The 23,731-nt window shown below is 35.7% G+C and overlaps 1 protein-coding gene across 1 annotated transcript; it reads left to right on the top strand.

Moving 5' to 3' along the window:
* Positions 1 to 315: 315 nt before the first annotated feature.
* On the top strand, positions 316 to 20,580 carry TYRP1 (tyrosinase related protein 1). The gene is made up of 7 exons (XM_006163846.1): positions 316 to 700; positions 2,061 to 2,383; positions 5,194 to 5,398; positions 10,874 to 11,041; positions 13,757 to 13,936; positions 19,095 to 19,241; positions 20,375 to 20,580. The coding sequence occupies exons 1-7, from the start codon at positions 316 to 318 to the stop codon at positions 20,578 to 20,580; spliced, it is 1,614 nt and encodes a 537-aa protein (XP_006163908.1).
* Positions 20,581 to 23,731: the final 3,151 nt, after the last annotated feature.

Here is a 23,731-nt window from a genome sequence, read left to right as displayed (position 1 = left end):
TTTATATAAATAGAAAATGAAAAATGAAAAATATTAAAGATAGGGAATTTAATTATGTCAGTATTATGCATGTCAAAAATTTAAAAGTAAATTATCATTTTTATTATTTGTTTGAAATACTGTTTTTACAGATCATGGATTCCATCTCGAAGATAGGTTGGGAGGACTTGCACTATTTACAAGTACCAAGAAAATATCTTGCATAATCCCATTCTGCTCTCTCCTTTTCAGCTAGGTTTTTAATCTGTGTGCTTCAGTGTGCTCTTTACAAAGGACAGCAAGCCAGCTTTGTCCTGCACTCTTCCTTCAAGCAGCATGAGAGCACCTAACATCCTCTGTCTGGGATGTGTCTTCCTTCCTCTGCTGCTTTTCCAGCAGATCTCGGCTCAGTTCCCACGAGAGTGTACCACCGTTGAGGCTTTGAGAAGTGGTGTGTGTTGCCCAGACCTGTCCCCTGTGTCTGGACCTGGGACAGACCGCTGTGGCTCATCATCAGGGAGGGGCAGGTGTGATGCTGTGACCGCAGACTCCCGACCCCACAGTCCCCAGTATTCCCATGATGGCAGAGATGATCGGGAAGTCTGGCCCTTGCGGTTCTTCAATAGGACATGCCACTGCAATGGCAATTTCTCAGGACACAACTGTGGGACTTGCCGCCCTGGGTGGCGAGGGGCTGCCTGTGACCAGAGGATTCTCATAGGTGAGTGAGGATACAAACCGGCAAACAGTCCTGCTTGAGGCTTTAGGCTTTTAATAGAATCCTTACATCATTCGCACTGGGAGAACACCTGGAAATCACAGGGGTCAGCCCTCTCTTTTCACAGTGGAAGAAACTGAGGTTTAAAGATTAAGAAATGTGTTTGGTTTAAAGGATTGGGGTTGAAGTTCAGACTTTCTAATTGACTAATAACATTTTTCTACAAAACATGTGTGGTTCAACAAATAGGCTAAGGACTGTGTGAGGTGTTCATGACTAGTTCGTTCACTAACTCTTAAGGTAATTGTGTTCATTGTCATAAGTGAGGTTCAGAAAGGTCAAATCGCATAGTTGGCATATAGTCAACCTGGAATTCACATTGAGAGCTGCCTAGTTCTAATATTTCAGCTTCTTCCACTACCCTGATAACCTACAAAGAAATTTCCCATTGTGGTGGATCAAATTCAGGCATTTTAGACAGTGAGCTTGGCCTTCAGCCTAAATAGCACTAAATAACAAACTCTTAAATACTAACAGCTAGCAATATTTGATTTTTGTTTGTTTGTTTTTGTTTTTGTTTTTGTGTCAGACACTGGACCAAGGGTCTAACAGAACATATACTGAGTCTTTATTATGAGGCAGGCCCAGGCCTAATTGCCTTTTATGTGCATGTTCTTTGATCTCTATAAAGCAAGCATTATTTTTTTAAAGAACTATTTTATTTAACTTTATTTATTTACTTATTTTAATTTGACCAGAGAGGGACAGAGTGAGAAAGAGAGAGAGAGAGAGAAAGCAAGCCACCAGGTTTGGGACTTGAACCTTGGTCGGCCATGTGGGAGTCCAGAACTCTTAACCACCATGCCACTTGCCAGCCCCACAAGTATTATTTTTATCCACACTTTACAAATGAAAAAAAAAATGAGAAAAATGTGCTCAAAGTCCTAGAACAAGTCTCTGGTCTTAACCACTATGCTATACCACTTACTTTGCTTTATTGTAAGATTATGTTAAAAAGGTATAAAATCCCGATAAAAGTACCAGTAGTAAGCAGAACGTAATAGGATCACAGATTCCTAAAACTCACAAGTGAGATGAAAGAAAACCAACAGAAACCTTAGAGTACATTGGGAGAGAGAAAAAAAAGAGAGGGTGGGAAAGAGAAAAACAAAGCACATCTGAAGAAGGGGTTTTAGGTAGAAGTATTTTCAAAAGTATAAAATAATTGGAGACAGGCTTGAATCTATGTGCATGCAACTGTTAAGGGATAAGTGGGACATACATGTTGCCTGGTAATTGTGCTCATTATCTATCCATTCTCACAAGGCAAGTATTTTCAATTTTTAATTTTTTATCCCTAAAGTCAGGAGAAATCTTCTGGACTTAAGTACAGAAGAAAAGAACCACTTTGTCCGGGCCCTGGACATGGCGAAGCGCACGATTCACCCTCTATTTGTCATTGCCACCAGGAGATCAGAAGAAATATTGGGGCCAGATGGCAACACACCACAATTTGAGAACATTTCCATTTACAACTACTTTGTTTGGACACACTATTATTCAGTCAAAAAGACTTTCCTTGGGGCAGGGCAGGAAAGCTTTGGTGGAGTGGATTTCTCTCATGAAGGACCAGCTTTTCTCACATGGCACCGGTACCACCTGCTGCAGCTGGAGAGAGACATGCAGGTATGCATGAAACATTTCACTTTCTAGACCCTTTCAGAGATGAGGTGCTTTGTTTGTAAGTCATTTTAATTCAGTTTTTTCTAATGATCAGAATACGTGATGACAGAACAATGTCATACTATTTACTTCTGTCGTCCAGTTAAGGTTCTCCCTTTACTGATTACCGACTGACTTATTAATTAGTCTGTAGTTTTTGTAACGTGAAAATAAAAGAAAATCAGTGATGGGAAGCCAACTGAGACATTGTTAGGTGTGCACTAAAAGTTTGAAAATATTCTAAAGCTCTACAGTTGGAAAACAGACTCTCATATAACTTTAAGTCACACACAAAAATCTCATTTGACATGTCTTCCTTGTCTCCTAAAAGTAAGCAGATACCCCTCCCAGAAGACAAGGTGGGAGGGGTTTTCAGTGTTTTACTCTCAAATGTATACCACATCAAACTACTTGGTGACTTTTTTCCAATGTTCTTATCCCCTTAGATCATCATTTTCATTGAAATACATTTTTTCCCCTGCCACTTTGGGATTTACCGCAAAAACCTATTTTAAAACATCACTAGGGTGACTAGGTGGCATGGTGATTAAGGCACTGGACTCCCACATGGGCAATGATGGTTCAAGTCCTGGACCTGGTGGCTTGCTTTCTCACTTTCTCTCTCTCTCCTTCTGTCACTCTCTGGTGAGCATGTGTGCCTTATAGAAAATTTTTAAAAATAATAATAATACATAAAGTTAAGTGAATAATTCTTTTAAAATATCTTACATTTTAAAAATCACTATACAAGATGATAGATATGTTGATTTGCTTGTTTGTAATAATCACTATTATTTTTAAAAATATTTTATGCCCTAAATATATATAGTTTTTTTAAAAGACCAAAGTGATCGTATCAGTCAGGCATCATTTTTATTTAGAGGTCCTTGAGGTTTTTTTGACATAAAGTGAATCCCAACTCAAGCACAGTTATTTCAGGGTGATTAGCTCAAACACATTAAGATATCTCTGGTACTATGTGTATTTTATATATTTTTTTTTATCAACTGCTGTTTCTTGAGAAACATATTATAATTCTAAAATCAATTTTAAATTATAACATCTTAACTAGGAATTTTGCAAATTAAACCTGTTTTCTACATGATATAACAGCAGTAAATCTCTTTCCACAATTCAAAATCTAAAAATTAACCTACAAATGTCTGAAGGCAGGAAAGATATTTAGGTTCATTATTGATTTACAGGATGCTTATGACAGCATTATTGCAAGGAAAAAAAAAGAAGAGAGAGAATTAATGTGCAGAATAAAATGTTCTTTGAAAGTAGTCTATCCATATGCAGTTTGAGGGTGATTAAATGGATTCATCTGATACTGTGAACATCATATTTTATGTACTGATTACAAGTAAGACATTTAGTAGGTTATGAGTAGATAAATCTGTCATTTGTAATCGGCTCCAGATCTTCATGTCTTGAAGTCATTTTCCCATGGGTACACCAAAATGAAAGGGCAGGTGGAAAGTATCTAAAAGCTTCAATTTTGCCAGTGTAAACTTCTCCCTCTATGGCTTACATTTTTTAAAACTAATAGCACAAGGGATCTAACGAATTACAATCTCAATGTAATGCACAGTTGAAATGCCATGTGAATATGCTCTGGCTCCCAAATGTCAGCTGCTGAGCCACAAACCAACTCCTAATGATCCCTTGGAAACTGTCACTAATTTTTTCTGAGCCACAGTGATGGCTTCTAAATGAGGACTACAGACCCCTTGAGATCAATAACTGGGGATGCGTTGGAAAGCTTTTAGGCCTCTAAAACACCCAAGGCTAAGAAAATGCTTCCTAGAAAAGGATTTAAAGTGAGGAAGCAGAAACGCACTGAGTGCTTGAGAAGTAAGGTGAAGCAATCGCAATCCTTGCATTTAATCCCGCACTCTATATATAACTCCCCAAAAGCCAAAAAAGAGAGAGGTAAAGAAATTACAAGTAAATATATGTTTTACAAAACCCCATAAAACAAGTATGTGATCTTAAGTCCTGCGTTTTAAAATATGTGAGAACAGCTCAAAAGGGAAAATAGACATCTGGTCTAAAGAACAATAGGCACAATATTTATTTTGCTTCAAAACACATATTTTGTCTCTATGAGTCTCTAGCAAAAGCCTGAGTCTCAGATTAGATTCTGAAGCAAGGATCTCAAAATAACCTTGGATGCCAGAGCAGGTTAAGTGTGAAAGAGCCCATATGGGCCCCATCATACCAAAATCTAAATAACTGAAGTCATTCCAGTTCAATTAAAAAACAGAAACAAAACAAAAAGAAATCACTTTAACAAAATATAGTTCAACATTGGATCTGGCTTTAAAAAAAAGTTAATGATACTTAAAGACCGAAAAATTAAACAAAATGGGGATATCAAAGAGTGGGTGTATTTATTGATAATTTTAGGTGTAAACAATAGAAATGCAATTACCTGCCAAAAAAAAAAAAAAAAAAGAAAGAAAGAAAGAAAGAAAGAAAGAAAAGAAAAGAACTTTTCCCTGAAAATAATTTGCAGAAATTTCTATATAATAGGTTTGTTTTATTCCCTCCATTGCCTACAAAGCTCCTTGTAATAAATTACAAGCTTTGTGAAATTAGGTGTTTAACCCCTCTGGGCCTCTCAGACACCACTGATAGACTAACTAGTTCCTTAGTGACTGAAGAGTGGAAATTGAGACAGACTTTCACAGAGTAAACGAAACAAAAAAAAAAAAAAAAAAGAGGTCTAAACAGAAACGAAGAATACTAACAGAATTTTTGTGATCTAGGAAATGTTGCAAGAGCCTTCTTTCTCCCTTCCTTACTGGAATTTTGCAACTGGAAGGAACGTCTGTGATATCTGCACGGACGACTTGATGGGATCGCGAAGCAACTTTGATGCCACGCTCATAAGCCCCAACTCTGTCTTTTCTCAATGGCGAGTGGTCTGTGAATTTGTGCAAGATTATGATACTCTGGGAACACTTTGCAACAGTAAGCTCCAAATGACAGCTAAGAGTCAGAATTCCTTATTACGTAAAGAGATTAATTGTGTTAGCTGGAAGGCCCTTTGTTCTACTCAGGACTTCAAACTAACATCTACTTTTATTACAGAGAATCAATGCATAGATATTGGTTGTACGCTTAGGATATTCAAGGCAATCTATACAGTGCTCCAGGGGAAACTCAAAGTGCCTATACATTTTTCCATTGCTTTTCTTGAGTAATTTGGGCAGCACATCACTAACTTCCTTATTTTGGCAATGCCAGCTGCATAAATTAATCCTCTTAGTACACTCAGCGCTGCTTAATAGTCATGTGTCTTGTGCAGGAATTTCATAGAAAATGTTTTCCAAAAGAATGAAACATCCAAAACAATTTGGAATTCTCTGAGAGAGAGGATGAGAGAGAGAAAAAAAGATGGAAACAAAAAAGAAAGAAGGATGAAAGAAAAAGAAAAGGAGAACATTTTCTTTAAGCTTTTACACTGAGAGTTAAAAACTACTATGTGAGACCAGAGAAACCTTTTAGAAAAGAAAGCTACAGTACAGAAGATGTCTGTCAGCCTGCTATTAATACTTTTCAGCTCTCCCAGATGGACACAGTAAGATAATGCCTAATCTGTTGTCCTGGCATCCCTTCTCCAGTTATCTGCATCCTACTTTTCATAGGTCAAGTATGCTGTCTTACTCATCTCTTCTTGAGCTTTCTATTTCTTTCTAGTTCATATTATTTGTTCTTGTGCTACTAACACATGTCTTCATTGTTAGAGTCTCCTAACCCATCTGATTTTTTTTCTTCAGGCATGTCTGACTATGTATTTTTGTTACAACGATGATTCATGAGAGATCGCTTGTGTACACACATTAGAGATAGAAGACAGACAGGCATCCCCTTGACGTGGTCTCATCACAGTCTAATCCTCTTCCCCAGCCCTCCAGCTAGTCAAGTTCTTGGGTGTGTGTGCACACCTGGTGTGTCTTCAGGTCCACTGGGGATCCAAACTAATACTTTGCCACGTGGCTTCCAGCTTTGAAGCTCAGTATGCAACTGACTGCCACCAAGGCTAGGCCATGTCCAGCTATTTTGAACTTTTGGTCTTCTATACAAAAACTTACTAGAATTTACTTTATAACATGTATGTTTATATATCTTTCTGTACAACAGATATTAAATTATTTTATAAACTTAAAAAGAGAGTATCCTACAGAGCAGATGGTGACGCAGTGCTAAAATGCAATACTCTGGGAGGCTGACCTGCATGGGCAGATTCCAGTTCAAGTTCAAAGACCTCCCTGAGTACTCTGGATGTGTGTGCCTATGCTCTGCGGTCAGCTCATACTGGAGTGGATCTCGGTATTGTGACTTTACTAGGGGTACTATTTTTCTGTCTCTGTGTGTGTGTTTCTCTCTCTGTCTCTCTTGCTCATGGAAGAAATAAATAAAAATTTCTAAAAATTAATGAGAGTATACTAAATATATCGAGTGGCATTAGGTATATTTTTTCACCATTAAAATATTATTTAGTGGAGCCAGCAGGTGGGGCTGTGGTTAGGGCGTTGGACTCTCAGTCAAACGCAGTTTGAGTCCTGGACCTGGCAGCTTGCTTTTATTCTCTCTTTTTTCTCTGTCTCTTTCTCTCTTCTCTCTCTCTCTTTCTTCTCTCTCTGGTGACTGCATATGTCCTGTAATAAATTTTTAAAAAATAATAATTAATAAAACTAAATTAATAATTCTTAAAAATATTTATCTGTTTCTAGGACTAAGAGAAGTGATAGTGTATGACATTTTCCTCCATAGAGGTTTAAAAATTAGAGTAAGTTTTTGTTTGTGAAGCTGAATGACTGATCCCACCTTGCGGCAGAGAAATGAAATTGAGGATCAAGATAGTTTCAATACCAAAATGCTCAGCTCTTTCTAACCAGGCTATTGTATTTTTGACCAGGAGTTTTCCTGATATTTCCAATCATCCTGATGATCAGCTATGAAAATAAAGCAAAATTTAAATGAGTAAATAAGATTATAGAATAATAGGGAAAAATAAAGGGAAAATTAGTTTTCATCACAATTTTTCTTGTCAATTAATGTAAAAAGACCTCCTAACTCAGGCACAATAGTTTCATGCAAATTGAAGATTATTTATTTTAATTAAAGTAAAGTTTAAGATCACCTTTTTTCTCAGTTCAAGATATAAATGCCAACCATTTTACTTACGAGGCAAGGAGAAAAAAGAAACTAATATTTTATCAGTATTTTTATGTGATATTTAATCCACTTTTCTTCATAGGTGGTTTTATCGTTTCCTGTGGTTTTGCTGATCCTTTTTCACAGGAGACCCATACAAATACATCATTAGGTCCAGCCCCCCTCACATTCCATACCCACGTCTCTGAATGCTTTTTGCAGAGTATTTCTCCCACATTACATCCATGCACCAAACTCAGTAGTGAGTTATTGAAAAGTGAATTATTGGCAGCTCATATTTTAAAAAAGTAATTTATTGCGAGTTATTTTTTTTTTAGCCACTAAAATACCTTCTTTGATTCCTCATACGAAAAATATTATTCTGTCTTAACAATACCTTTTCAAATGTATTTTCTCCTTTGGACATTCAGAACTTTCCATTCATTCCTATGTGGGAATTCCACAGGATTTTGATCTCTAGTATATAAAGAGGTGTAATGACAGAAGTTGTCCATGTGCCAAGAAACTTAAAAATTATTAAGTTGGGGCCAGTACGTGGTGAGGTAGCTAAGGTGCTGGATGGACTCCCACATGGCCAACTGAGATTTGAGTCCTGGACCTGGCAGCTGGCTTTCTCACTTTCTCCTTCTCGTTCTCTCTGTCTCTCTCTGGTCAATTATTTTTAAAAGAATTATTTCCTTTATTTTATGTATCATTATTGTTATTTTTAATTTGACCATGGCAAGACAGAGATAAAGAGAGGGAGAGAGAGAGAAAGCAAGCAAGCAAGCCTCCAGGTCTGGGACATGAGCCATGGTCAGCTATGTGCGAGTCCCACACCTTTAACCACCTCACCACCTGCTGGCACTTTTCTGGTCAAATTTAAAAATATAATAATAGGGACCAGCAGTTGGCATAATGGCTATGTCACTGGATTCCCATGTAGTTGACTGCAGTTCAAGTCCCAGATGTGGTGGCTTAAACTCACACTGAGCACATGTGCATGCATGCCCAAGATCCCAAGAGGAGAATGGAGGAGAAGGGATTGTGGTGTGGCCATCTCCTGGGGGGTGATTTCTTGCTTTCTGTATCTCTGTCTCTCTGTTTAGTGTACACACTCTATAGCAAAAACCTCTCAAAAATTAATTAATTAATTAATTAATTAAATTTAATAAATAATTCTTTTTAAAAATCTCTAAATAAAAAATAAACTGGCCTTACTAGTTTCTCCACTAGTAGAATTCTCCACTATGAAATTCATGAAGTTAAATTAGTAGGTAGAGTTTTGAAGCCCAAGTAACCAATACTTATTAGGGGTGATTTACTGACAGCTCCTTAAACACTAATCCCTAAAACATCAGCTTGAATTGATAGACTATGGACCAGTCTGTGATGTGATGGCTAAGACAGCTGATTTTCACACAGCCAACTACCTCATTCAAGTCCTCCTGGTCCAATCAGCTTGACAAACATACCAGGCACATATGTGCGTGTAAGCCTAAAATTCCTCAATGAAGGAGAAATGGAGGAGAAGGGATAATGACATGACTATCCCCTATGAAGGGGTATTTTCTCACTTTCTCTTACTCTCCCTGTGAGTACACACAGTCTCTGGCAAATTAAAAAAAAAAAAATGTAGAGTTTAACTAGTAGTGTCTGAAAGTTTCTGGTAACAATACACACCCCAGAAACCGCACACACAGGGACCAGCAGATTGCTGGACTCCCATGTAGTTGACTGTGGTTCAAGTCCTGGATCCAGTGGCTTAAACTCCTCCGGACATGTGTGCTTGTGTGCCCAAGATCTCAAGAGGAGAGTGGAGGAGATGGGATTGCAACGTGGCCATCCCCGCTGGGGGGATCTCTTGCTTTGTCTCTCTGTCTTTCTAGTGAGTGCATGCTCCCTATAGCAAAAACCTCTCAAAGAAAAAACAAATGCACACACACTTTCTAGTCCAAAATAAGCCTTTGTTTCATTTATATGCTATATAAATTTCATTATGTTAATTAATTATGTTTCTTACAAAACATACAACATGGAAAATTTTATGACGAGTTTAATGGCATATGAGTTGAAATTGTAGCATTGTGTCTCACTGTTCCATGTATTATTTTGCTGGTCTCTCCTGGACATACACATTCTCTCTGGAGACAGACTGGTACAAAATGCTTTCAACCAGACTCCTCTCCCCCACTTCCTAGTAAATTAAATATAACTTTCTCATCCTGGCATTTGATTTCTTCACAATATGGCTCTGGTTTAGTTTCCAGTGTTCCCCCCCATCCAGGCTCTCCCTCCTTGACATTACTCTAGGGAAACTATTCACTGAACAGACTTTTTTTTTTTTTTTTTTTTTTTGCAGCTGGCATGATCATTTCCCATATAGTGACATGCACCGACAACTATTCAGTACCTGTTAAATGCCAGGCACTGTGCCAAGTCTTAGGGATACACTGATACATACGGACAGATAGATTTCTTGTTCTCATGGGAGTTTTACTGTAGGCAGAAGAAAGCTTTTCATCTCCTGTTATTTTCTGCACCTAAAATGTTGGTTATAAAATTTCTCTGATGTCACCTATGGAAATTCTCCTCAGTCTTTCAAGGCTCTTTATAAATCTCTCTTCTTTATGAATCCTCTGTAGAGCTATTGACTGAAAGGGATCTTTCTCTCTCTCTCTCTCTCTCTCTGCCTTAAGGCATCTACATTACCTATTCCTAGAACCACAGCCCTTTTTTGCCTGTGCATTCTTGCCCTTTGAAAAGTTTATTCTCATATCGATTGCTGATGAAGCAGGAAAATGTGTGTTGATTGAAATATGTACCACTTTCCAAAGAGGTTTAAAGGTTTTGTTATCTTATTTCTCTGAAGACTGGAAACAGATGACATTTGGTATAAATTTCTATTTATATGTGAAACATATAATTCAGTATGGAATTTTGGTTTACAAGAATATTTTGGCAAAATTCAATTTTCCATGGACATTTCATTTTAATACATTCTCATGAAAGAAATCTATGTTGATTTAATAAATACCAAGACCTATATTTGTTAGTATGATCATTTCATTGTTCTTCAGATGTTTTTATGTATCACATATCTGTAATATTCACAGAAGTAGGTCATAGTAACTTATATTTCCTCACTTTAATGTTCATAGTATGTGGTTTTGAATTTTCTCTTCTTTTAGGAAAACCTCTCTCTGTGTTCATGCTATGTATAACGCTTTAAAGAGCAACAGCAAGACCTCTAAACACACTGTGTTTGCATACTTCTTTTTCCAGGCACTGAGAGTGGGCCAATTAGGAGAAACCCAGCTGGAAATGTGGCTAGACCAATGGTGCAACGTCTTCCTGAACCACAGGATGTCGCTCAGTGCTTGGAAGTCGGTTTATTTGACACACCTCCTTTTTATTCCAATTCTACAAACAGTTTCCGAAACACAGTGGAAGGCAAGTAAACAAAATCAGGGCTTTGAATTGATCTGGTTATTACCATAAAGAGTAGTACTCAAACTCAGGTGTCTTGGAAAAGGCTTTGGATATCATATTTTCCCTCTGACTCTACGTGAACGGGGTTCCTTATTATGATTTAGTCACAACTATCCACTCAAACAAGTTATTACTGGAAGAGAAGAGCCAGACCATGAAACTCTGTCATTTGAGTATCCCTTAGAAATTATTCTCCAAGGTCTTAAACAACTAGAAACTATTCAAATTCAAATTACTGGTAGCTAGATAGCTAATGTATGTGACTATATCAAGTTCTAGCAATGGCAAATAATAGTTAAGATTTTGACTGTTTACTAAAAATATTTCCTTTTAAAAAGAAGAGCAACGATTCTTTTTTTAAAGAATTGTTTTTCATTTAACTTTTTAAATTTATTTATTTGTTTGTTTATTTATTTATTTTAATTTGACCAGAGACTGACAGAGAGAGAGAGAGAGAGAGAGAAAGTGAGAAAGCAGCCACTAGGTCCAGGACTCAAACTGTGGTTGACCATGTGGGAGTCCAGCACCCTTAACTACCACATTACCTTCCGGCCCTGTGAGAGCAACAATTCTTAAATTCCAAACAATTAGTTGACATTTAGTAATGCTTGTTTTGGGCATAGGTTTTATGTAGATCTATATCATTTTGTAACTTATTTTAAATGTCTATAACTATTCTAATTACTATATACTGATATTTAATTTGATTTTTCTTATATAACACAAAGTATTTTAAAGCTGAGTAAACTAAATTCTAAGGAAGTAAAATGTCTTTTCCAAGATATTCAGCCAGTTAGTAACAGAACAAATTCAAGTTCAAAACTTCTAAATCCAATATATTTGTATGATAAATTTTGATACCTGTAAATCATTCTTGATATATAGCGTTTTGAAAATAATATAATCATATTTAATCTTATTGTAAACTTATTACTGCTAAATTTAATCTTAAAGCATTGCACATGTAAGACGAGCTTTGGCTTTGGGAAATAAAAAGAGTGGATAGATTTTTCTGTTCTATGATCTGAGATACTTGATATATAAATTTGATAATTATTTTCATTTCTCTCTTCTTTTATTATTCTTCTTTATCTTTATATTTGTTTTAATTTTAATAAGTATGTAAGTGCGCTGATTTGGAAGTAATTCAATAAATAATCACTATATATTGACTAAACTGGTACCTGTAAACTATGACTGTAAGTATTAATTTCTAAACAAATGTTAGAGTGAATCTTATCAATTCCCAGTTAGAAAATGAGTATGCCAATTTCCTTACAGAATGTGTGAGAAACCACATGCATGTACATTTTAGGCAATTTTAAAAAAATGTTTTGAATAAAAAAATCAATGGAATAGGACCAGCAATTGGCATAATGGAATAGACCCAGCAATTTACATTGCTGAACTCCCACGTAGTCAACTGCAGTTCGAGTCCTGAACTCAGCAGCTTAAAATTCATGCTGGGAGCATGTGCGTGCATGCCCAAAATCTTGAGAGAGTGGAAGAGAAGGGATTGCAGTATGGTCATTCCCCATGGCGGGGGGGTGGGTGATTCTTGCTTTCTGCTTCTCTGTCTCTCTGTGCCTCTCTGGAGAGTGTACACACCCTAGAGAAAAAATCTCTTTAAAAAAAAAAAAGAAAATTAATGGGATAATTGTGTGAAAAGTAAATAAATGAACTAACAAGTGGCTGTAACCATACAATTAATCTTAAATTTAGAGAAAACAAATGAATATACTTTGTATTCTGGTTTCATTTTAAACATATAACCTTTCTCTACTCTTTTACCTCTGGTTCTTCAAGTCAATCAGACATACCTATAACTCTGACCCACATTGCAGGTCTTCCAATTTTTTGTGACCTGTTCTGTACCTATCTTCATCTTCTCCCATATACACACACCGAACACACACACACACACACACACACATACATATCTATCTAATCGGACTATATATGGTTATATATGTGGAATCACATGTAGATATTTATGTATATATGAAATGTGTATACAGGTGTATATTATATATACATATATATATTATATATATATATAGCCATTTTACAGATATACTCATATATCTGTGGAATAAAAATATTTACCCAAAATCCTATAAATGTCTTGACAGTAGGCTTTCTAGATGTTTAAAACTGGTAGAGCTGGTAGGAAAGCTCTGAGAAATTTTAATTTCCCCACAAAAATAATTGTCTAAAAATAAATTTGCTGACAGTCACACAAGAGAATTAAGATAGGAGACTAATATAACATCTGGCAATTTAAGTTTCAGGACAATCAGAACAGTGTTCTCCCAATTGTGTCAGCAGTTTTACTAGAAACTCAAGATTTCCTCTATCTTTATTTCCATGTAGAATAATGTCTGCCTTGTCAAAATAAATTGTTCTGTATATTTTGACTGCTGCCCTTTTTAGGTCATTATTCTTAACCCACAGGCTACATTTAGAAGGTTATGCCACTAGCTAAAACCTAACCTAGCTCTGGGTGTAGCCAGCAAATGTTATCAACCATAGGTACAGAGGAACAGCATTATACTATTAAGACAAAAATTGGCCTATGAACTTTGGAACAACTGTTTACTCATATAATCACTGCTGTTGACTTGAAAAGTTATTTGCAATGTTTCTTACTATTTGCATCCTTACTTTTTTATCTAGGTTACAGTGAGCCCACAGGGAAGTATGATCCTGCTGTTCGAAGTCTTCACAATTTGGCTCATCTGTTTCTGAATGGAACAGGGGGACAAACCCATTTGTCACCAAATGATCCTATTTTTGTCCTCCTGCATACTTTCACTGATGCAGTCTTTGATGAGTGGCTAAGAAGATATAATGCCGGTGAGACACTTTCATATACTTTTTGCAAGCTCGACAAGATGATTGTTCAGGTGACATAGTTCTCAGTTTAGCCTAAGCACTTAACATACATTAAAATATACTTCATGGGTCAGCAGGTGGCATGGTAGATAAGGTGCTGGACTCCCACATGGCTGACCACAGTTCAAGTCCCCGGCCTGGTTGTCTGAAATTCATGACAGGCACCTGTGTGTGTGTGTGTGTATGTGCCCAAAATTCTGACAGGAGAGTGGAGGAAAAGGGATTACAGTGTGGCCATCCCCCCTGGGAGGGAGGTGATTTCTCACTTTCCCTCTATCTATCTCTCTCTCTCTCCAGAGAGTGAGTGCACATGCCCTATAGCAAAAATATTTTTAAAAAATTTCAAAATAGGGATGAAATATCTATAATATCCACTTAACTCCAAATGTAAGGCACAAAATATAAAAATCTTTGGAAATGCAGGCAAGAAGTCTCTCAGAATACTTACTATAAGATGGTGTTTATTATTATTTCTAGGACTAACCAAGTAATCCCTCCTCGTTTCTAAAAATGATCATCATGTTTCCAAAATTTTTCTTCCCATATCTTCCAGTATTCTAGTTGCTTTTTGCTATGCATGAGAAAACCTTATAGAGCTCTACTTTGATACCCCAAAGGACTACAAAATTTATACCCATAATCCACAGTTCTGATTTTTATTACTTTATGGCCTCTTGCAAATGGAAATTTCATTTAGCTGAAAAGTTAATGTTGGTTTTTATATCATACCATAGGTAATGTTTTTTAAAGTTCATTTCCATGCATTCTTTAAAATATTTAAAAGGCCTCTTTCTCTGCACTCTTACTCAGCTGAGAGGTTTGCATTAGTTTTCAAACAATGAAAGTGCTTTCAATGGTTAAAATACCATGCGTTTTTATACTTCAAAAGTGTTCTAAATTTTGTCTTAAATGCCTTTACTTCATCACACACATAAAAATTATATTAGGGGTTAACAATCTATTGATTTATCTACCCATTAGTCCAGTCTTCTATTTCTGTGTGTGCATTTACATGTGTGCATAGGCACAGCAAACACCTATAATCAAACACCTGATCAGAACCATTACTTGAATGGTTTGCCATAACAGTTTGTTTCATCAGAAAATTATTTAAGAAACAAGTAAGTTACACATACGTATTTGTTCAGTTGTTACTCCATTATGAATTCACAGTTGGAGTTTCACAAGGTATATTGGGTCATTGGAAAAGTCATGATATATTTTCTACATTTTTCTATGCAAGAAAAAAGATGTGATGATTTTTCCAATGACCCAATATTTTCATATATATTTTTATGTACAATTGCAACCATAATGAATTATCTATGATTCACAGTGTCAGTTTCTTTAAAGTGCAATAAGAAATTAATTACTTTTGTGATGCCATCTGAGTGCAGTTTTCTAGATTTTCTTAAGGCATTCATAATGCTTTGCTAACCTTTTATAATCATATTGCTCACTAATTCTACAGGAATATTTCAGTCAGTCACCTTTAGCAAACCTTTCCAAACTATTCAAATTGTTTACAATAAAAACGTCTCTTTCTGTTTTACAATAACAATGATAATTTTATGTGTATTTGACTAGATAACTTTTACTATAATAATTAGTAATCTGAAATTAATAGTTTTAAGAATTAACCAAAACAATTCTTGTTAAACATACATTTTTGGAGCCAAACAGCAATGGACCCATTTTTATTTAGTCAGTCATTCACAATGCCATGAATGTCAATACACTTTTCAGAGTAAATAGAGAATCTCAGGCAATTTGTCAAGTCTCCTAAGTGGAGGTTTTCTTTCAACGGTGAAAGCATGTATTCCTTTCCCTGAAATATCTTCATTGAAAACATAATGATTTCACATTGATAGCAACTTATTAAAAGTTCCCCAGATTTAAAATTAGAGGTAATTGCTGAACAGGAAAATACTTTGTATTTTATAGTTCCCTCCCATTCCCTTTGTTTGTGCTATATATAGCATAAGATTTCTTGGTTTCTAGAAAGCAGTGAAGAAAGAAGTACCATAAATGAAAAATAAGAAACAAGCTGAAGCATATTCCTGATAAAACATGCCAATAAAATTATAGGACAAGTCGATGTAAACACAAATTGCATAAAAGCTTAATTCAAATAACTTGCTCCCTTCTTATATAGCTCATATACCTGCATGTCCCTTGGAATACAAGGTTGTAAACAACTATGCTGGGAGAAAGAAATGCAATAAGATTGGAAGAACTTCTAAAACTCTCCATAATGGAGAAATCTTTGCTGACAGATTTCTAAGAGTGGATGATGGGGTTATTTTTCAAAATGTATCAGAAGGTTTTTTTAGGTATAGAAGAGTCTTCAGGGCCAGTAGGTGGCATAATGGCTTAGGAGCTGGACTCCCACATGGCTAACCATGGTTCAAGTCCCAGATTGGTGGCTTGAAAATCATGCCAGGCTCGTGTGTGTGCATGCCCAAAATCCCGAGATAAGAAAAGAGGAAAAGGGATTGTGGTGTAGTCATCCTTCTGGGGTGATTTCTCATTTTCCCTCTCACTGTCTCTCTTTCTCTCTTTCTGGCGACTACAAATTACCTGTGGGGGGAAAGAATAAATAAACAAAAAGGAGTCTTCAAAAAATAATAGAATTATAGAATTATTAGAATCAGAATGGAGGCCAGCAGGTAGTGTAGTGGTTAAGGTGCTGGACTCCCACATGACCGACCATAGTTTATGTCCTAGACCTGGTTTGAACCTCACATGGGGCGTATGTGCATGTCTGCCCAAGATGCCAAGAGGAGAATGGATTTCTCACTTACTGTCTGTCTCTTCAGCAACTTCACATGCCCTATAGCAAAATAAATCTCCAATAAACAAAAAAAGAATCAGAATGGAACAATCATTACATTTTATAGCTAAAGCAAATTATGGCCATTCACATTATAATGTCTATTAGAGAATCTTCTCATTAGACATCAGATACTATAATAGAGAAGATCCAAACTCTAGTACTATAATATTAATTACTATTCACTAACATTTTAGATTAATGTGTACATTAAATCAATCTCCTCATCCTTCTTTTCAACAGAGAATTACCAGAGTCAAACTTTAAGATAATAGCTCAGAGTTTACCACATTTTTCAGAAAGAAGCAGGTTCTACAGTTCTCAGAATGGTCACTATTTTCTTATTGAGTCATGAGACAAATGAAGTAATCAAACACACACTTAAGTCCGTTCACAAATATTATATGAGCACCTACTACTTCTTGGGCAGTATTCTTGGTAGCAGAGATACAGTAGCATACAAAACTCACACAAATACCTTCCTTCTGGAACTTTCTTTTCTGTTAGTAGAATTGATAATAAACATATGTAATAAGTACACAGTATATTATGTGGTGGAAAGTCTTTTTAGACAAAGAAAATCAGGAAATGGGATAGGGAGTGCTATGAGGAAGACCATCTTCAGACAGAAGAACAGAAAAGAGCCCAGTGTGGTATGAGCAGAGCAGAGAATGAAGAGAATGGTTAAAGACCATAAGGTCAGAGGAATAAAGAGGCAGAACGGAGGGATGTTAGAATTAACTCTTAAGAGACATGGGAAGCCACTGAGGGTTCTGGCATAGGGCAGTTATGTAACAATCAGATAACCATTGTTAGTTTCAGTGTTATCCCTGTACTCATTTTAGTGAATATGACTTTATCATACAGCAGAAGCTGAAATGGGTTAAGACTTGCCAGGTCAGGAGTCATTAGAAAGGTGAAACAGGAAATTTCAAAAATTATCTACGTTATTAACCATAATGTCTAACTTCAATAAATAATTAGCAATACTATACTAGAATGTAAGTTATTTGAGAACATGAATTGTTTTTATTTTGTTGAACGCTATCATCCCAGTGCTAGACGTGTACCTGGCACTAGTAGGCACTCAATAGATTTGAATAGATAAAGATTTAATTAATTTTAATACAAATAGATTTAAAGTCACAAAAAATGTGAACACTACCTGATATTTCTATGATCAATTGCTCTTCAAACTAAACACTAATAAAATTCTTCTGTGAATTATAGGATCATAGTGACTCCAAGTAATCATATACTTCCTATAAACAAAATCGAATTCTTGGCTAGCCTCCACATGTATTCTATCTCTGCTAAATATATTTCTATTAATCTCTTTCTCAAGCCCACTTCCAACTCTGTTTTTTGATACTGCATTTGGTATTTAATTGTTCCCTCATAAATATAAACAAAACAAATTAAACAAAATAAAGAACAATCCTTTATCACAAAGACTCTCACTCCCTTTATCCCTGATGACCAAAATACACTGATAATGTAAGTGCCCATGGCTTATATTTAAAGAGAAAGAGAAGAGCTAGCAGGAAATGACTAGGATTCCAAGACCTTGATTAACAATTGTAAGTATTTTCTGCTGAAAAGTAAAACAGTAGAAATAAAATTGATACTGATTTCTCCAAAACAGATAGAAAAAAATGAAAGAAATATTCATAGTCAAAGATACCCTCTAATAGATACCCTATCTCTAAAATTTAAATCAGATGATGCTATAGCAAATTATAAGTACTTTGGCTTTGAAAAAAAAGTTTAATAAATTATATCCAAATTGGTTTTTTCTAATTTAAAAATAAACAACTAGTGAGTATTATAAAACGCTAAAACTTTCCTGCTTTTAAACCTTCTTTTAACTTTCTATTAAATGACACATTGGTGCTATATTCAAAGAATTTCCACTCTTTTTTTAAAAGAATTATTTGATTTAACTTTACTTATTTTATTTATTTATTTTAATTTGACCAGAAAGGGACAGAGTGAGAGAGAAAGAGAGAGAGGGAATGTGGGAGAGCAAGCTTCCAGGACCAGGACTCGAATTGCAATCGTTCATGTGGGAGTTCAGCACCCTTAACCACCATGCCACCTGCCAGTCCCACAATTCTGTTTTATATAATGCCCTGTTCTGCTGTCATGAAACTTTGTCTTTATTCAGGGAAAATATCAAAGAACATTTTTCATGTTCTTCAGTATTCCTGAACACCTTCAGAACATTATAATGACACTAATTTTAAATTGATTATTAATAAATTGTCTTTGGAAAAAATATTCTAGATATATCCACCTTTCCATTGGAAAATGCCCCTATTGGACACAATAGACAATACAATATGGTGCCATTCTGGCCGCCAATCACCAACACAGAAATGTTTGTTACTGCTCCAGACAACCTGGGATACACTTACGAAGTGCAATGGCCAAGTAAGTATTAAAAATACACTTTCACTGGGGTAATTTCCAAAAGCAAATGCTATCCTTGAAGTAAAGTAATCACAGTATTCTGAAACTTACATTTTGCATAAGGATTTAGAAACTTTCATTTGGATTTGGATTTGTGATTAAAAAGAGGGAAATTTAAGGTGTTTGAGAGCTCGCTCTGCCCCTGTATTGAGCTCATAATATATAGCACTCTATCTCATTTACGCCTTACAACTCTCTGAGGTGTGAATTACAGTCCTCATTTTACAAATAAGGAAGCTAAGGCTGAGAGTAGTTAATTGTCAAAGATCACATTTCTATCAAGGACAGAGAATGAATTTTATTTGGGTCCAAGTAATAAGTCCGATTTTTTTCCTACTATGCATGTCACCTCCATTTATTTATTCTAAATGTAGAAGGAATGAGATACCCTGAGCTACTTTTACTGAGATTTTGAAATTCAAAACTTTCTTGTTTTATTTTAAATGTCTTTCTCAACAAATGTGTTATAATGGAAAAGCACAGGATTTGGATTCTAAAGCACCTATGCTCTAAAACCTACTCTTCTCCTTAATAAGCAAGTAACCCTGGATGAGTGACTCAAATTCTTTAAACCACCATTTTCTCATCTTCAGGATGGAAATAAAAACAATTATCCTAACAGGATCCACTCATTGAATGAAATTAGAAAGTTCCTTTGAGATGACAAGTGGTATGTTAGTTAGTGTGGCCAATAAAAATCAAGTCTAGGGGCCTAGCCACCATGATATAGCAGTAACTCAAGCGCCCAGCAAGGCTGGAAGCCAGGCGGATGACTGTGGTTTGAGATCCCCAGGTAACTTGAAAACATGGTGGGCACATGTGCAGGTCCCAGGATTCTGAGCAGCTGGAGGACTAGAGAAAGGGTATAGTTGCATGATCAGACCCTCTCAAAGGTTCTCCTCTCTTTCTCCCTCTCGTTCCCTTTGTCTCTCTCATATATCATGTTCACACACATGTGCTGTTGTTAAAGGGAAAAAAATAAATAGGGTTTCTGTTGCAATTCCTGGAACTGTGAGTAAAATTGGGGTGATCGATTTTTGGTGATAACTGTTTTCATACTTACATTTTTTACCCTTATTTTATTTTGCAAATAGGTCAGGGTTTTAGTATACCTGAGATCATTACCATAGCTGTGGTTGCCGCTTTATTACTGGTTGCAGTCATTTTTGTGGGCGCTTCATACCTGATTCGTGCCAGAAGCAAGATGGATGAAGCTAATCAACCTCTCCTCAGTGATCAGTATCGACACTATGCTGAAGAATATGAGAGGATCCAGAATCCTAATCAGTCCGTGGTCTGACAGGTGCCCTATTCTCTTATGCATTAGTATCACAAAATCACCGGTTGAAAAATAATAGACTGAGTTACTAACTGTGTTTTCTTTTTTCTTTTTACTTTGTTTCTTAAGCTTGCATATGTTGAGATTAAAGCTCCAGATGTTATTTTCCAAAGCTAGTTAAAATCATTCACAATCTTTTCAGTAGGTTTTAATTTTTATCTTCATTTAAAGTGATGCTGGGACCAGCAGATGGTGTGGTAGTTAAGCCACTCAATTCCAACATGGCCGACCATGGTTCAAGTTCTGCACCTTTCCCACTTTCCCTCTCTCTCTCTCTCGCTCTCTCTCTCTCTTTCTCTGTCTCTCTCTCTGGTGAGCACACGTTATCTACAGAAAATTTTTAAATAATAATAATAAATGAAATTAAATAAATAATTCTCTAAAAAATAAAAATAAAGTGGTGCTTTGCACCAACTCTGTGGTAACTTAAAAAGGTAATGTGAAAATCTCATGCATGTTTTAAAAGTTAATATAATGACAAAGGAACTCTTGTGTTTTATGTGTAAAGAAAAATGTTTGATAGTAAATTTCTGTTTAAAATAAATTAATAGGCATTTCTATAATGCTAAAGTGTAAATACGTTTCTATTCATTGATATTAGTCAACAGATGTAAAGGAAGCCGCATTTATTAGTTAAAATAAATTATTTGGCAAAGTAAGTAAATGGGACCTTCATTAACTTTATGAATTAATCTTCTTGTTAGGGCATTATATATATTACAGGTAACTAGCCTTAGGCTCAGCACCACAACAAATTATAATTGTATCATACTTTGAAGAGGTAAAAGCTTCACTGTGCCAAGAGACAGCTGATATTGCCTATGTTTGCGACTGCGCTTCCCTACCTCATAATTCAGTGGAAAAAGAACTACCCATTCATAGATTTCACCTTCTTCTAGTAGCATAGAGGACCAGAGAAGACATAAAGGCAAATATCATGCTTCACAATGCTCTACGAATAGTATTCTATTTGTTATGTTCAATTCAGATAGCATTGTCTTATCATTTATCGGTCTTTTATGTGTTTTCACAATAAAATATTAAAATATTATTTCATTGGTCTCCTTTTTCTGTACAGTTCTCCAAGTATGTTATTTTTCCCTATTTTCTAGCATGAAGCTGGGGTTTTTTTGTTTTTTTTTTTTTTCCTCTTTTTGATCCTGTGTCACAAAACAGTATTCCCAAGAAGAATAATATATGCTGGTCATAGTGAACAAAGTTTTAAATAAAATTAGAAAAAATAGATAATAACAGCAGTAATCATACACCATAGAAAATGGCTATCTCATATTCCCAACTCAGTGAACAAAAATGAGATTAAAGCTATATACCCTGAATGGTTACTGTGTTTCCCTATATTAAGCAATCTTAAAAATACATATACAGATAAACAGATAAAATATATTAAAGAGCATGTATAGAACAAAAAGTTCCATTTAATTTTCAAATAGCATTGCTCAATTGGTTCTCTTGAAATACATTTCAATTTATATAAGAAAAGTATGCCTACGTTTCCAGAGAAATGACTATGCAATGTAAGATTTATTTTTATGTAAAGTATCTACAAAACTAAATACCCACTTCATATTTCTGAAGATTTACTCATTACTCATTTCAGAAGCATTTACTAAGTACATACTAGATTTCAGAGATAATTCAAGCTATTGTGGTTTAGGGAGGAGAAAATCAGGATTGTACCATTGAAAAGGTCATATTTGGGACCAGCCAGTGTGATAGTGCTCAAGGAGGCTTGATCCCACATGGCCAACTGTCCAATTTGAGTCCAGACTAGCAGCTTGAAAATCACACTTGGAATAAGTGTGTGTGCCCAAAATCCCAAAAGGAGTTATAGAGGAAAAGAAATTGCAGCCTGCTCCTCCCCAATAGTTGATGCTTTCTCATTTTCCCTCTCTCTTTCTCTGTCTCTATCTGGTCAGTGCATGCACCCATTTGCAAAATGAAAAAAAAATTTTTTTTTAAGTCATATTTGACTTAGGCTTTAAGGAATGCCAATGGATTTACCAAATGTAAAAGTAGAGAAGGGCATTCTGTTCAGAAGCAACAGCATGAGCAAAGGCACAGAAGTTTGAAAGAGCATGGAACATTCAAAAATATAAAGTAGGTCAGTGTGGTTACAGCACAGATTTTATGGAGGGGAGTAGAAAGATAAATTAGGAATAAAATCAGTGCCCTGTTGGCAAACCTAAAAAAAATATTGGAGCTCATTCTAAAGGGAAGGGGGGAAAGAGGAGAGTCATAAATAAGATATTTTTTATGAAGTTAATGGCGGTGATGATATTTATGAATACTATTTATGAGGACTGGGCTGGAATGGTTAGAATAGTAGGCTAAGAGACTAGTTAATATGGAATAGTTCTTGGGAAGGAGTAGGACCTCTCTCAAACCTAAACATTAATTGTAACTAATTTTAACCATAGAGAAAAATAAACCCATTCCCTTAAAAGCATAGCTTTCAGCAAATGATTACCCCCTCAAAAATCATTAACTAACAAGGGAAGAGGGCAAGAGAAAAAGGAAGAAAATAGTAGCAAAACAGAAAACTACTAACAAAATAGCAGTAGCAAGTTTACTGTCAGTAATTATTTTAACATACATGCTTAAACTTCCCTAAACAGCTTAGAGTGGATAAGCAGATTAAAAACACAATACCCAGCCACTTTCTTTCTATAGAAGACTCGCTTTAGATTTAATGGTACAGATGGACTGAAAGTGAAGGGATGAAAATATTACAGATGTTCCAGCAATGAGAGCCAAAAGAAAGCAAAGGTGGCTATACTTACATCAAGTGAAATATACATAAAGTCAGAACTATCTCTAGCCATGAGGAAGGTCATTATATAACATCAAAAGGGTCAATTTAATAAGATATAAGTCAGGCCCACTTTGCTGAATAACAGAGATGTGCTGAGAAATGAAATGCATCATTAGGCAATTTCATCATTGTGTGAACATCACAGAGTGGACTTTCACAAATCTGGATGGTAGCCTGCCACACACCAAGTCTATCTACTGCCTTTAATAATCTTATGGGACCATGATAAATGTGTCATCTGCCATTGACCAAAACTTCATTATGCAGTGCATGACTGTA

Source organism: Tupaia chinensis, unplaced genomic scaffold (genome assembly GCF_000334495.1).
Source record: "Tupaia chinensis unplaced genomic scaffold, TupChi_1.0 Scaffold143247_2, whole genome shotgun sequence".
Taxonomy (NCBI): Eukaryota; Metazoa; Chordata; class Mammalia; order Scandentia; family Tupaiidae; genus Tupaia; species Tupaia belangeri.
The sequence above is the reverse complement of the archived record's forward strand: the minus strand, read 5'-3'. Positions and strand labels throughout refer to the sequence as shown.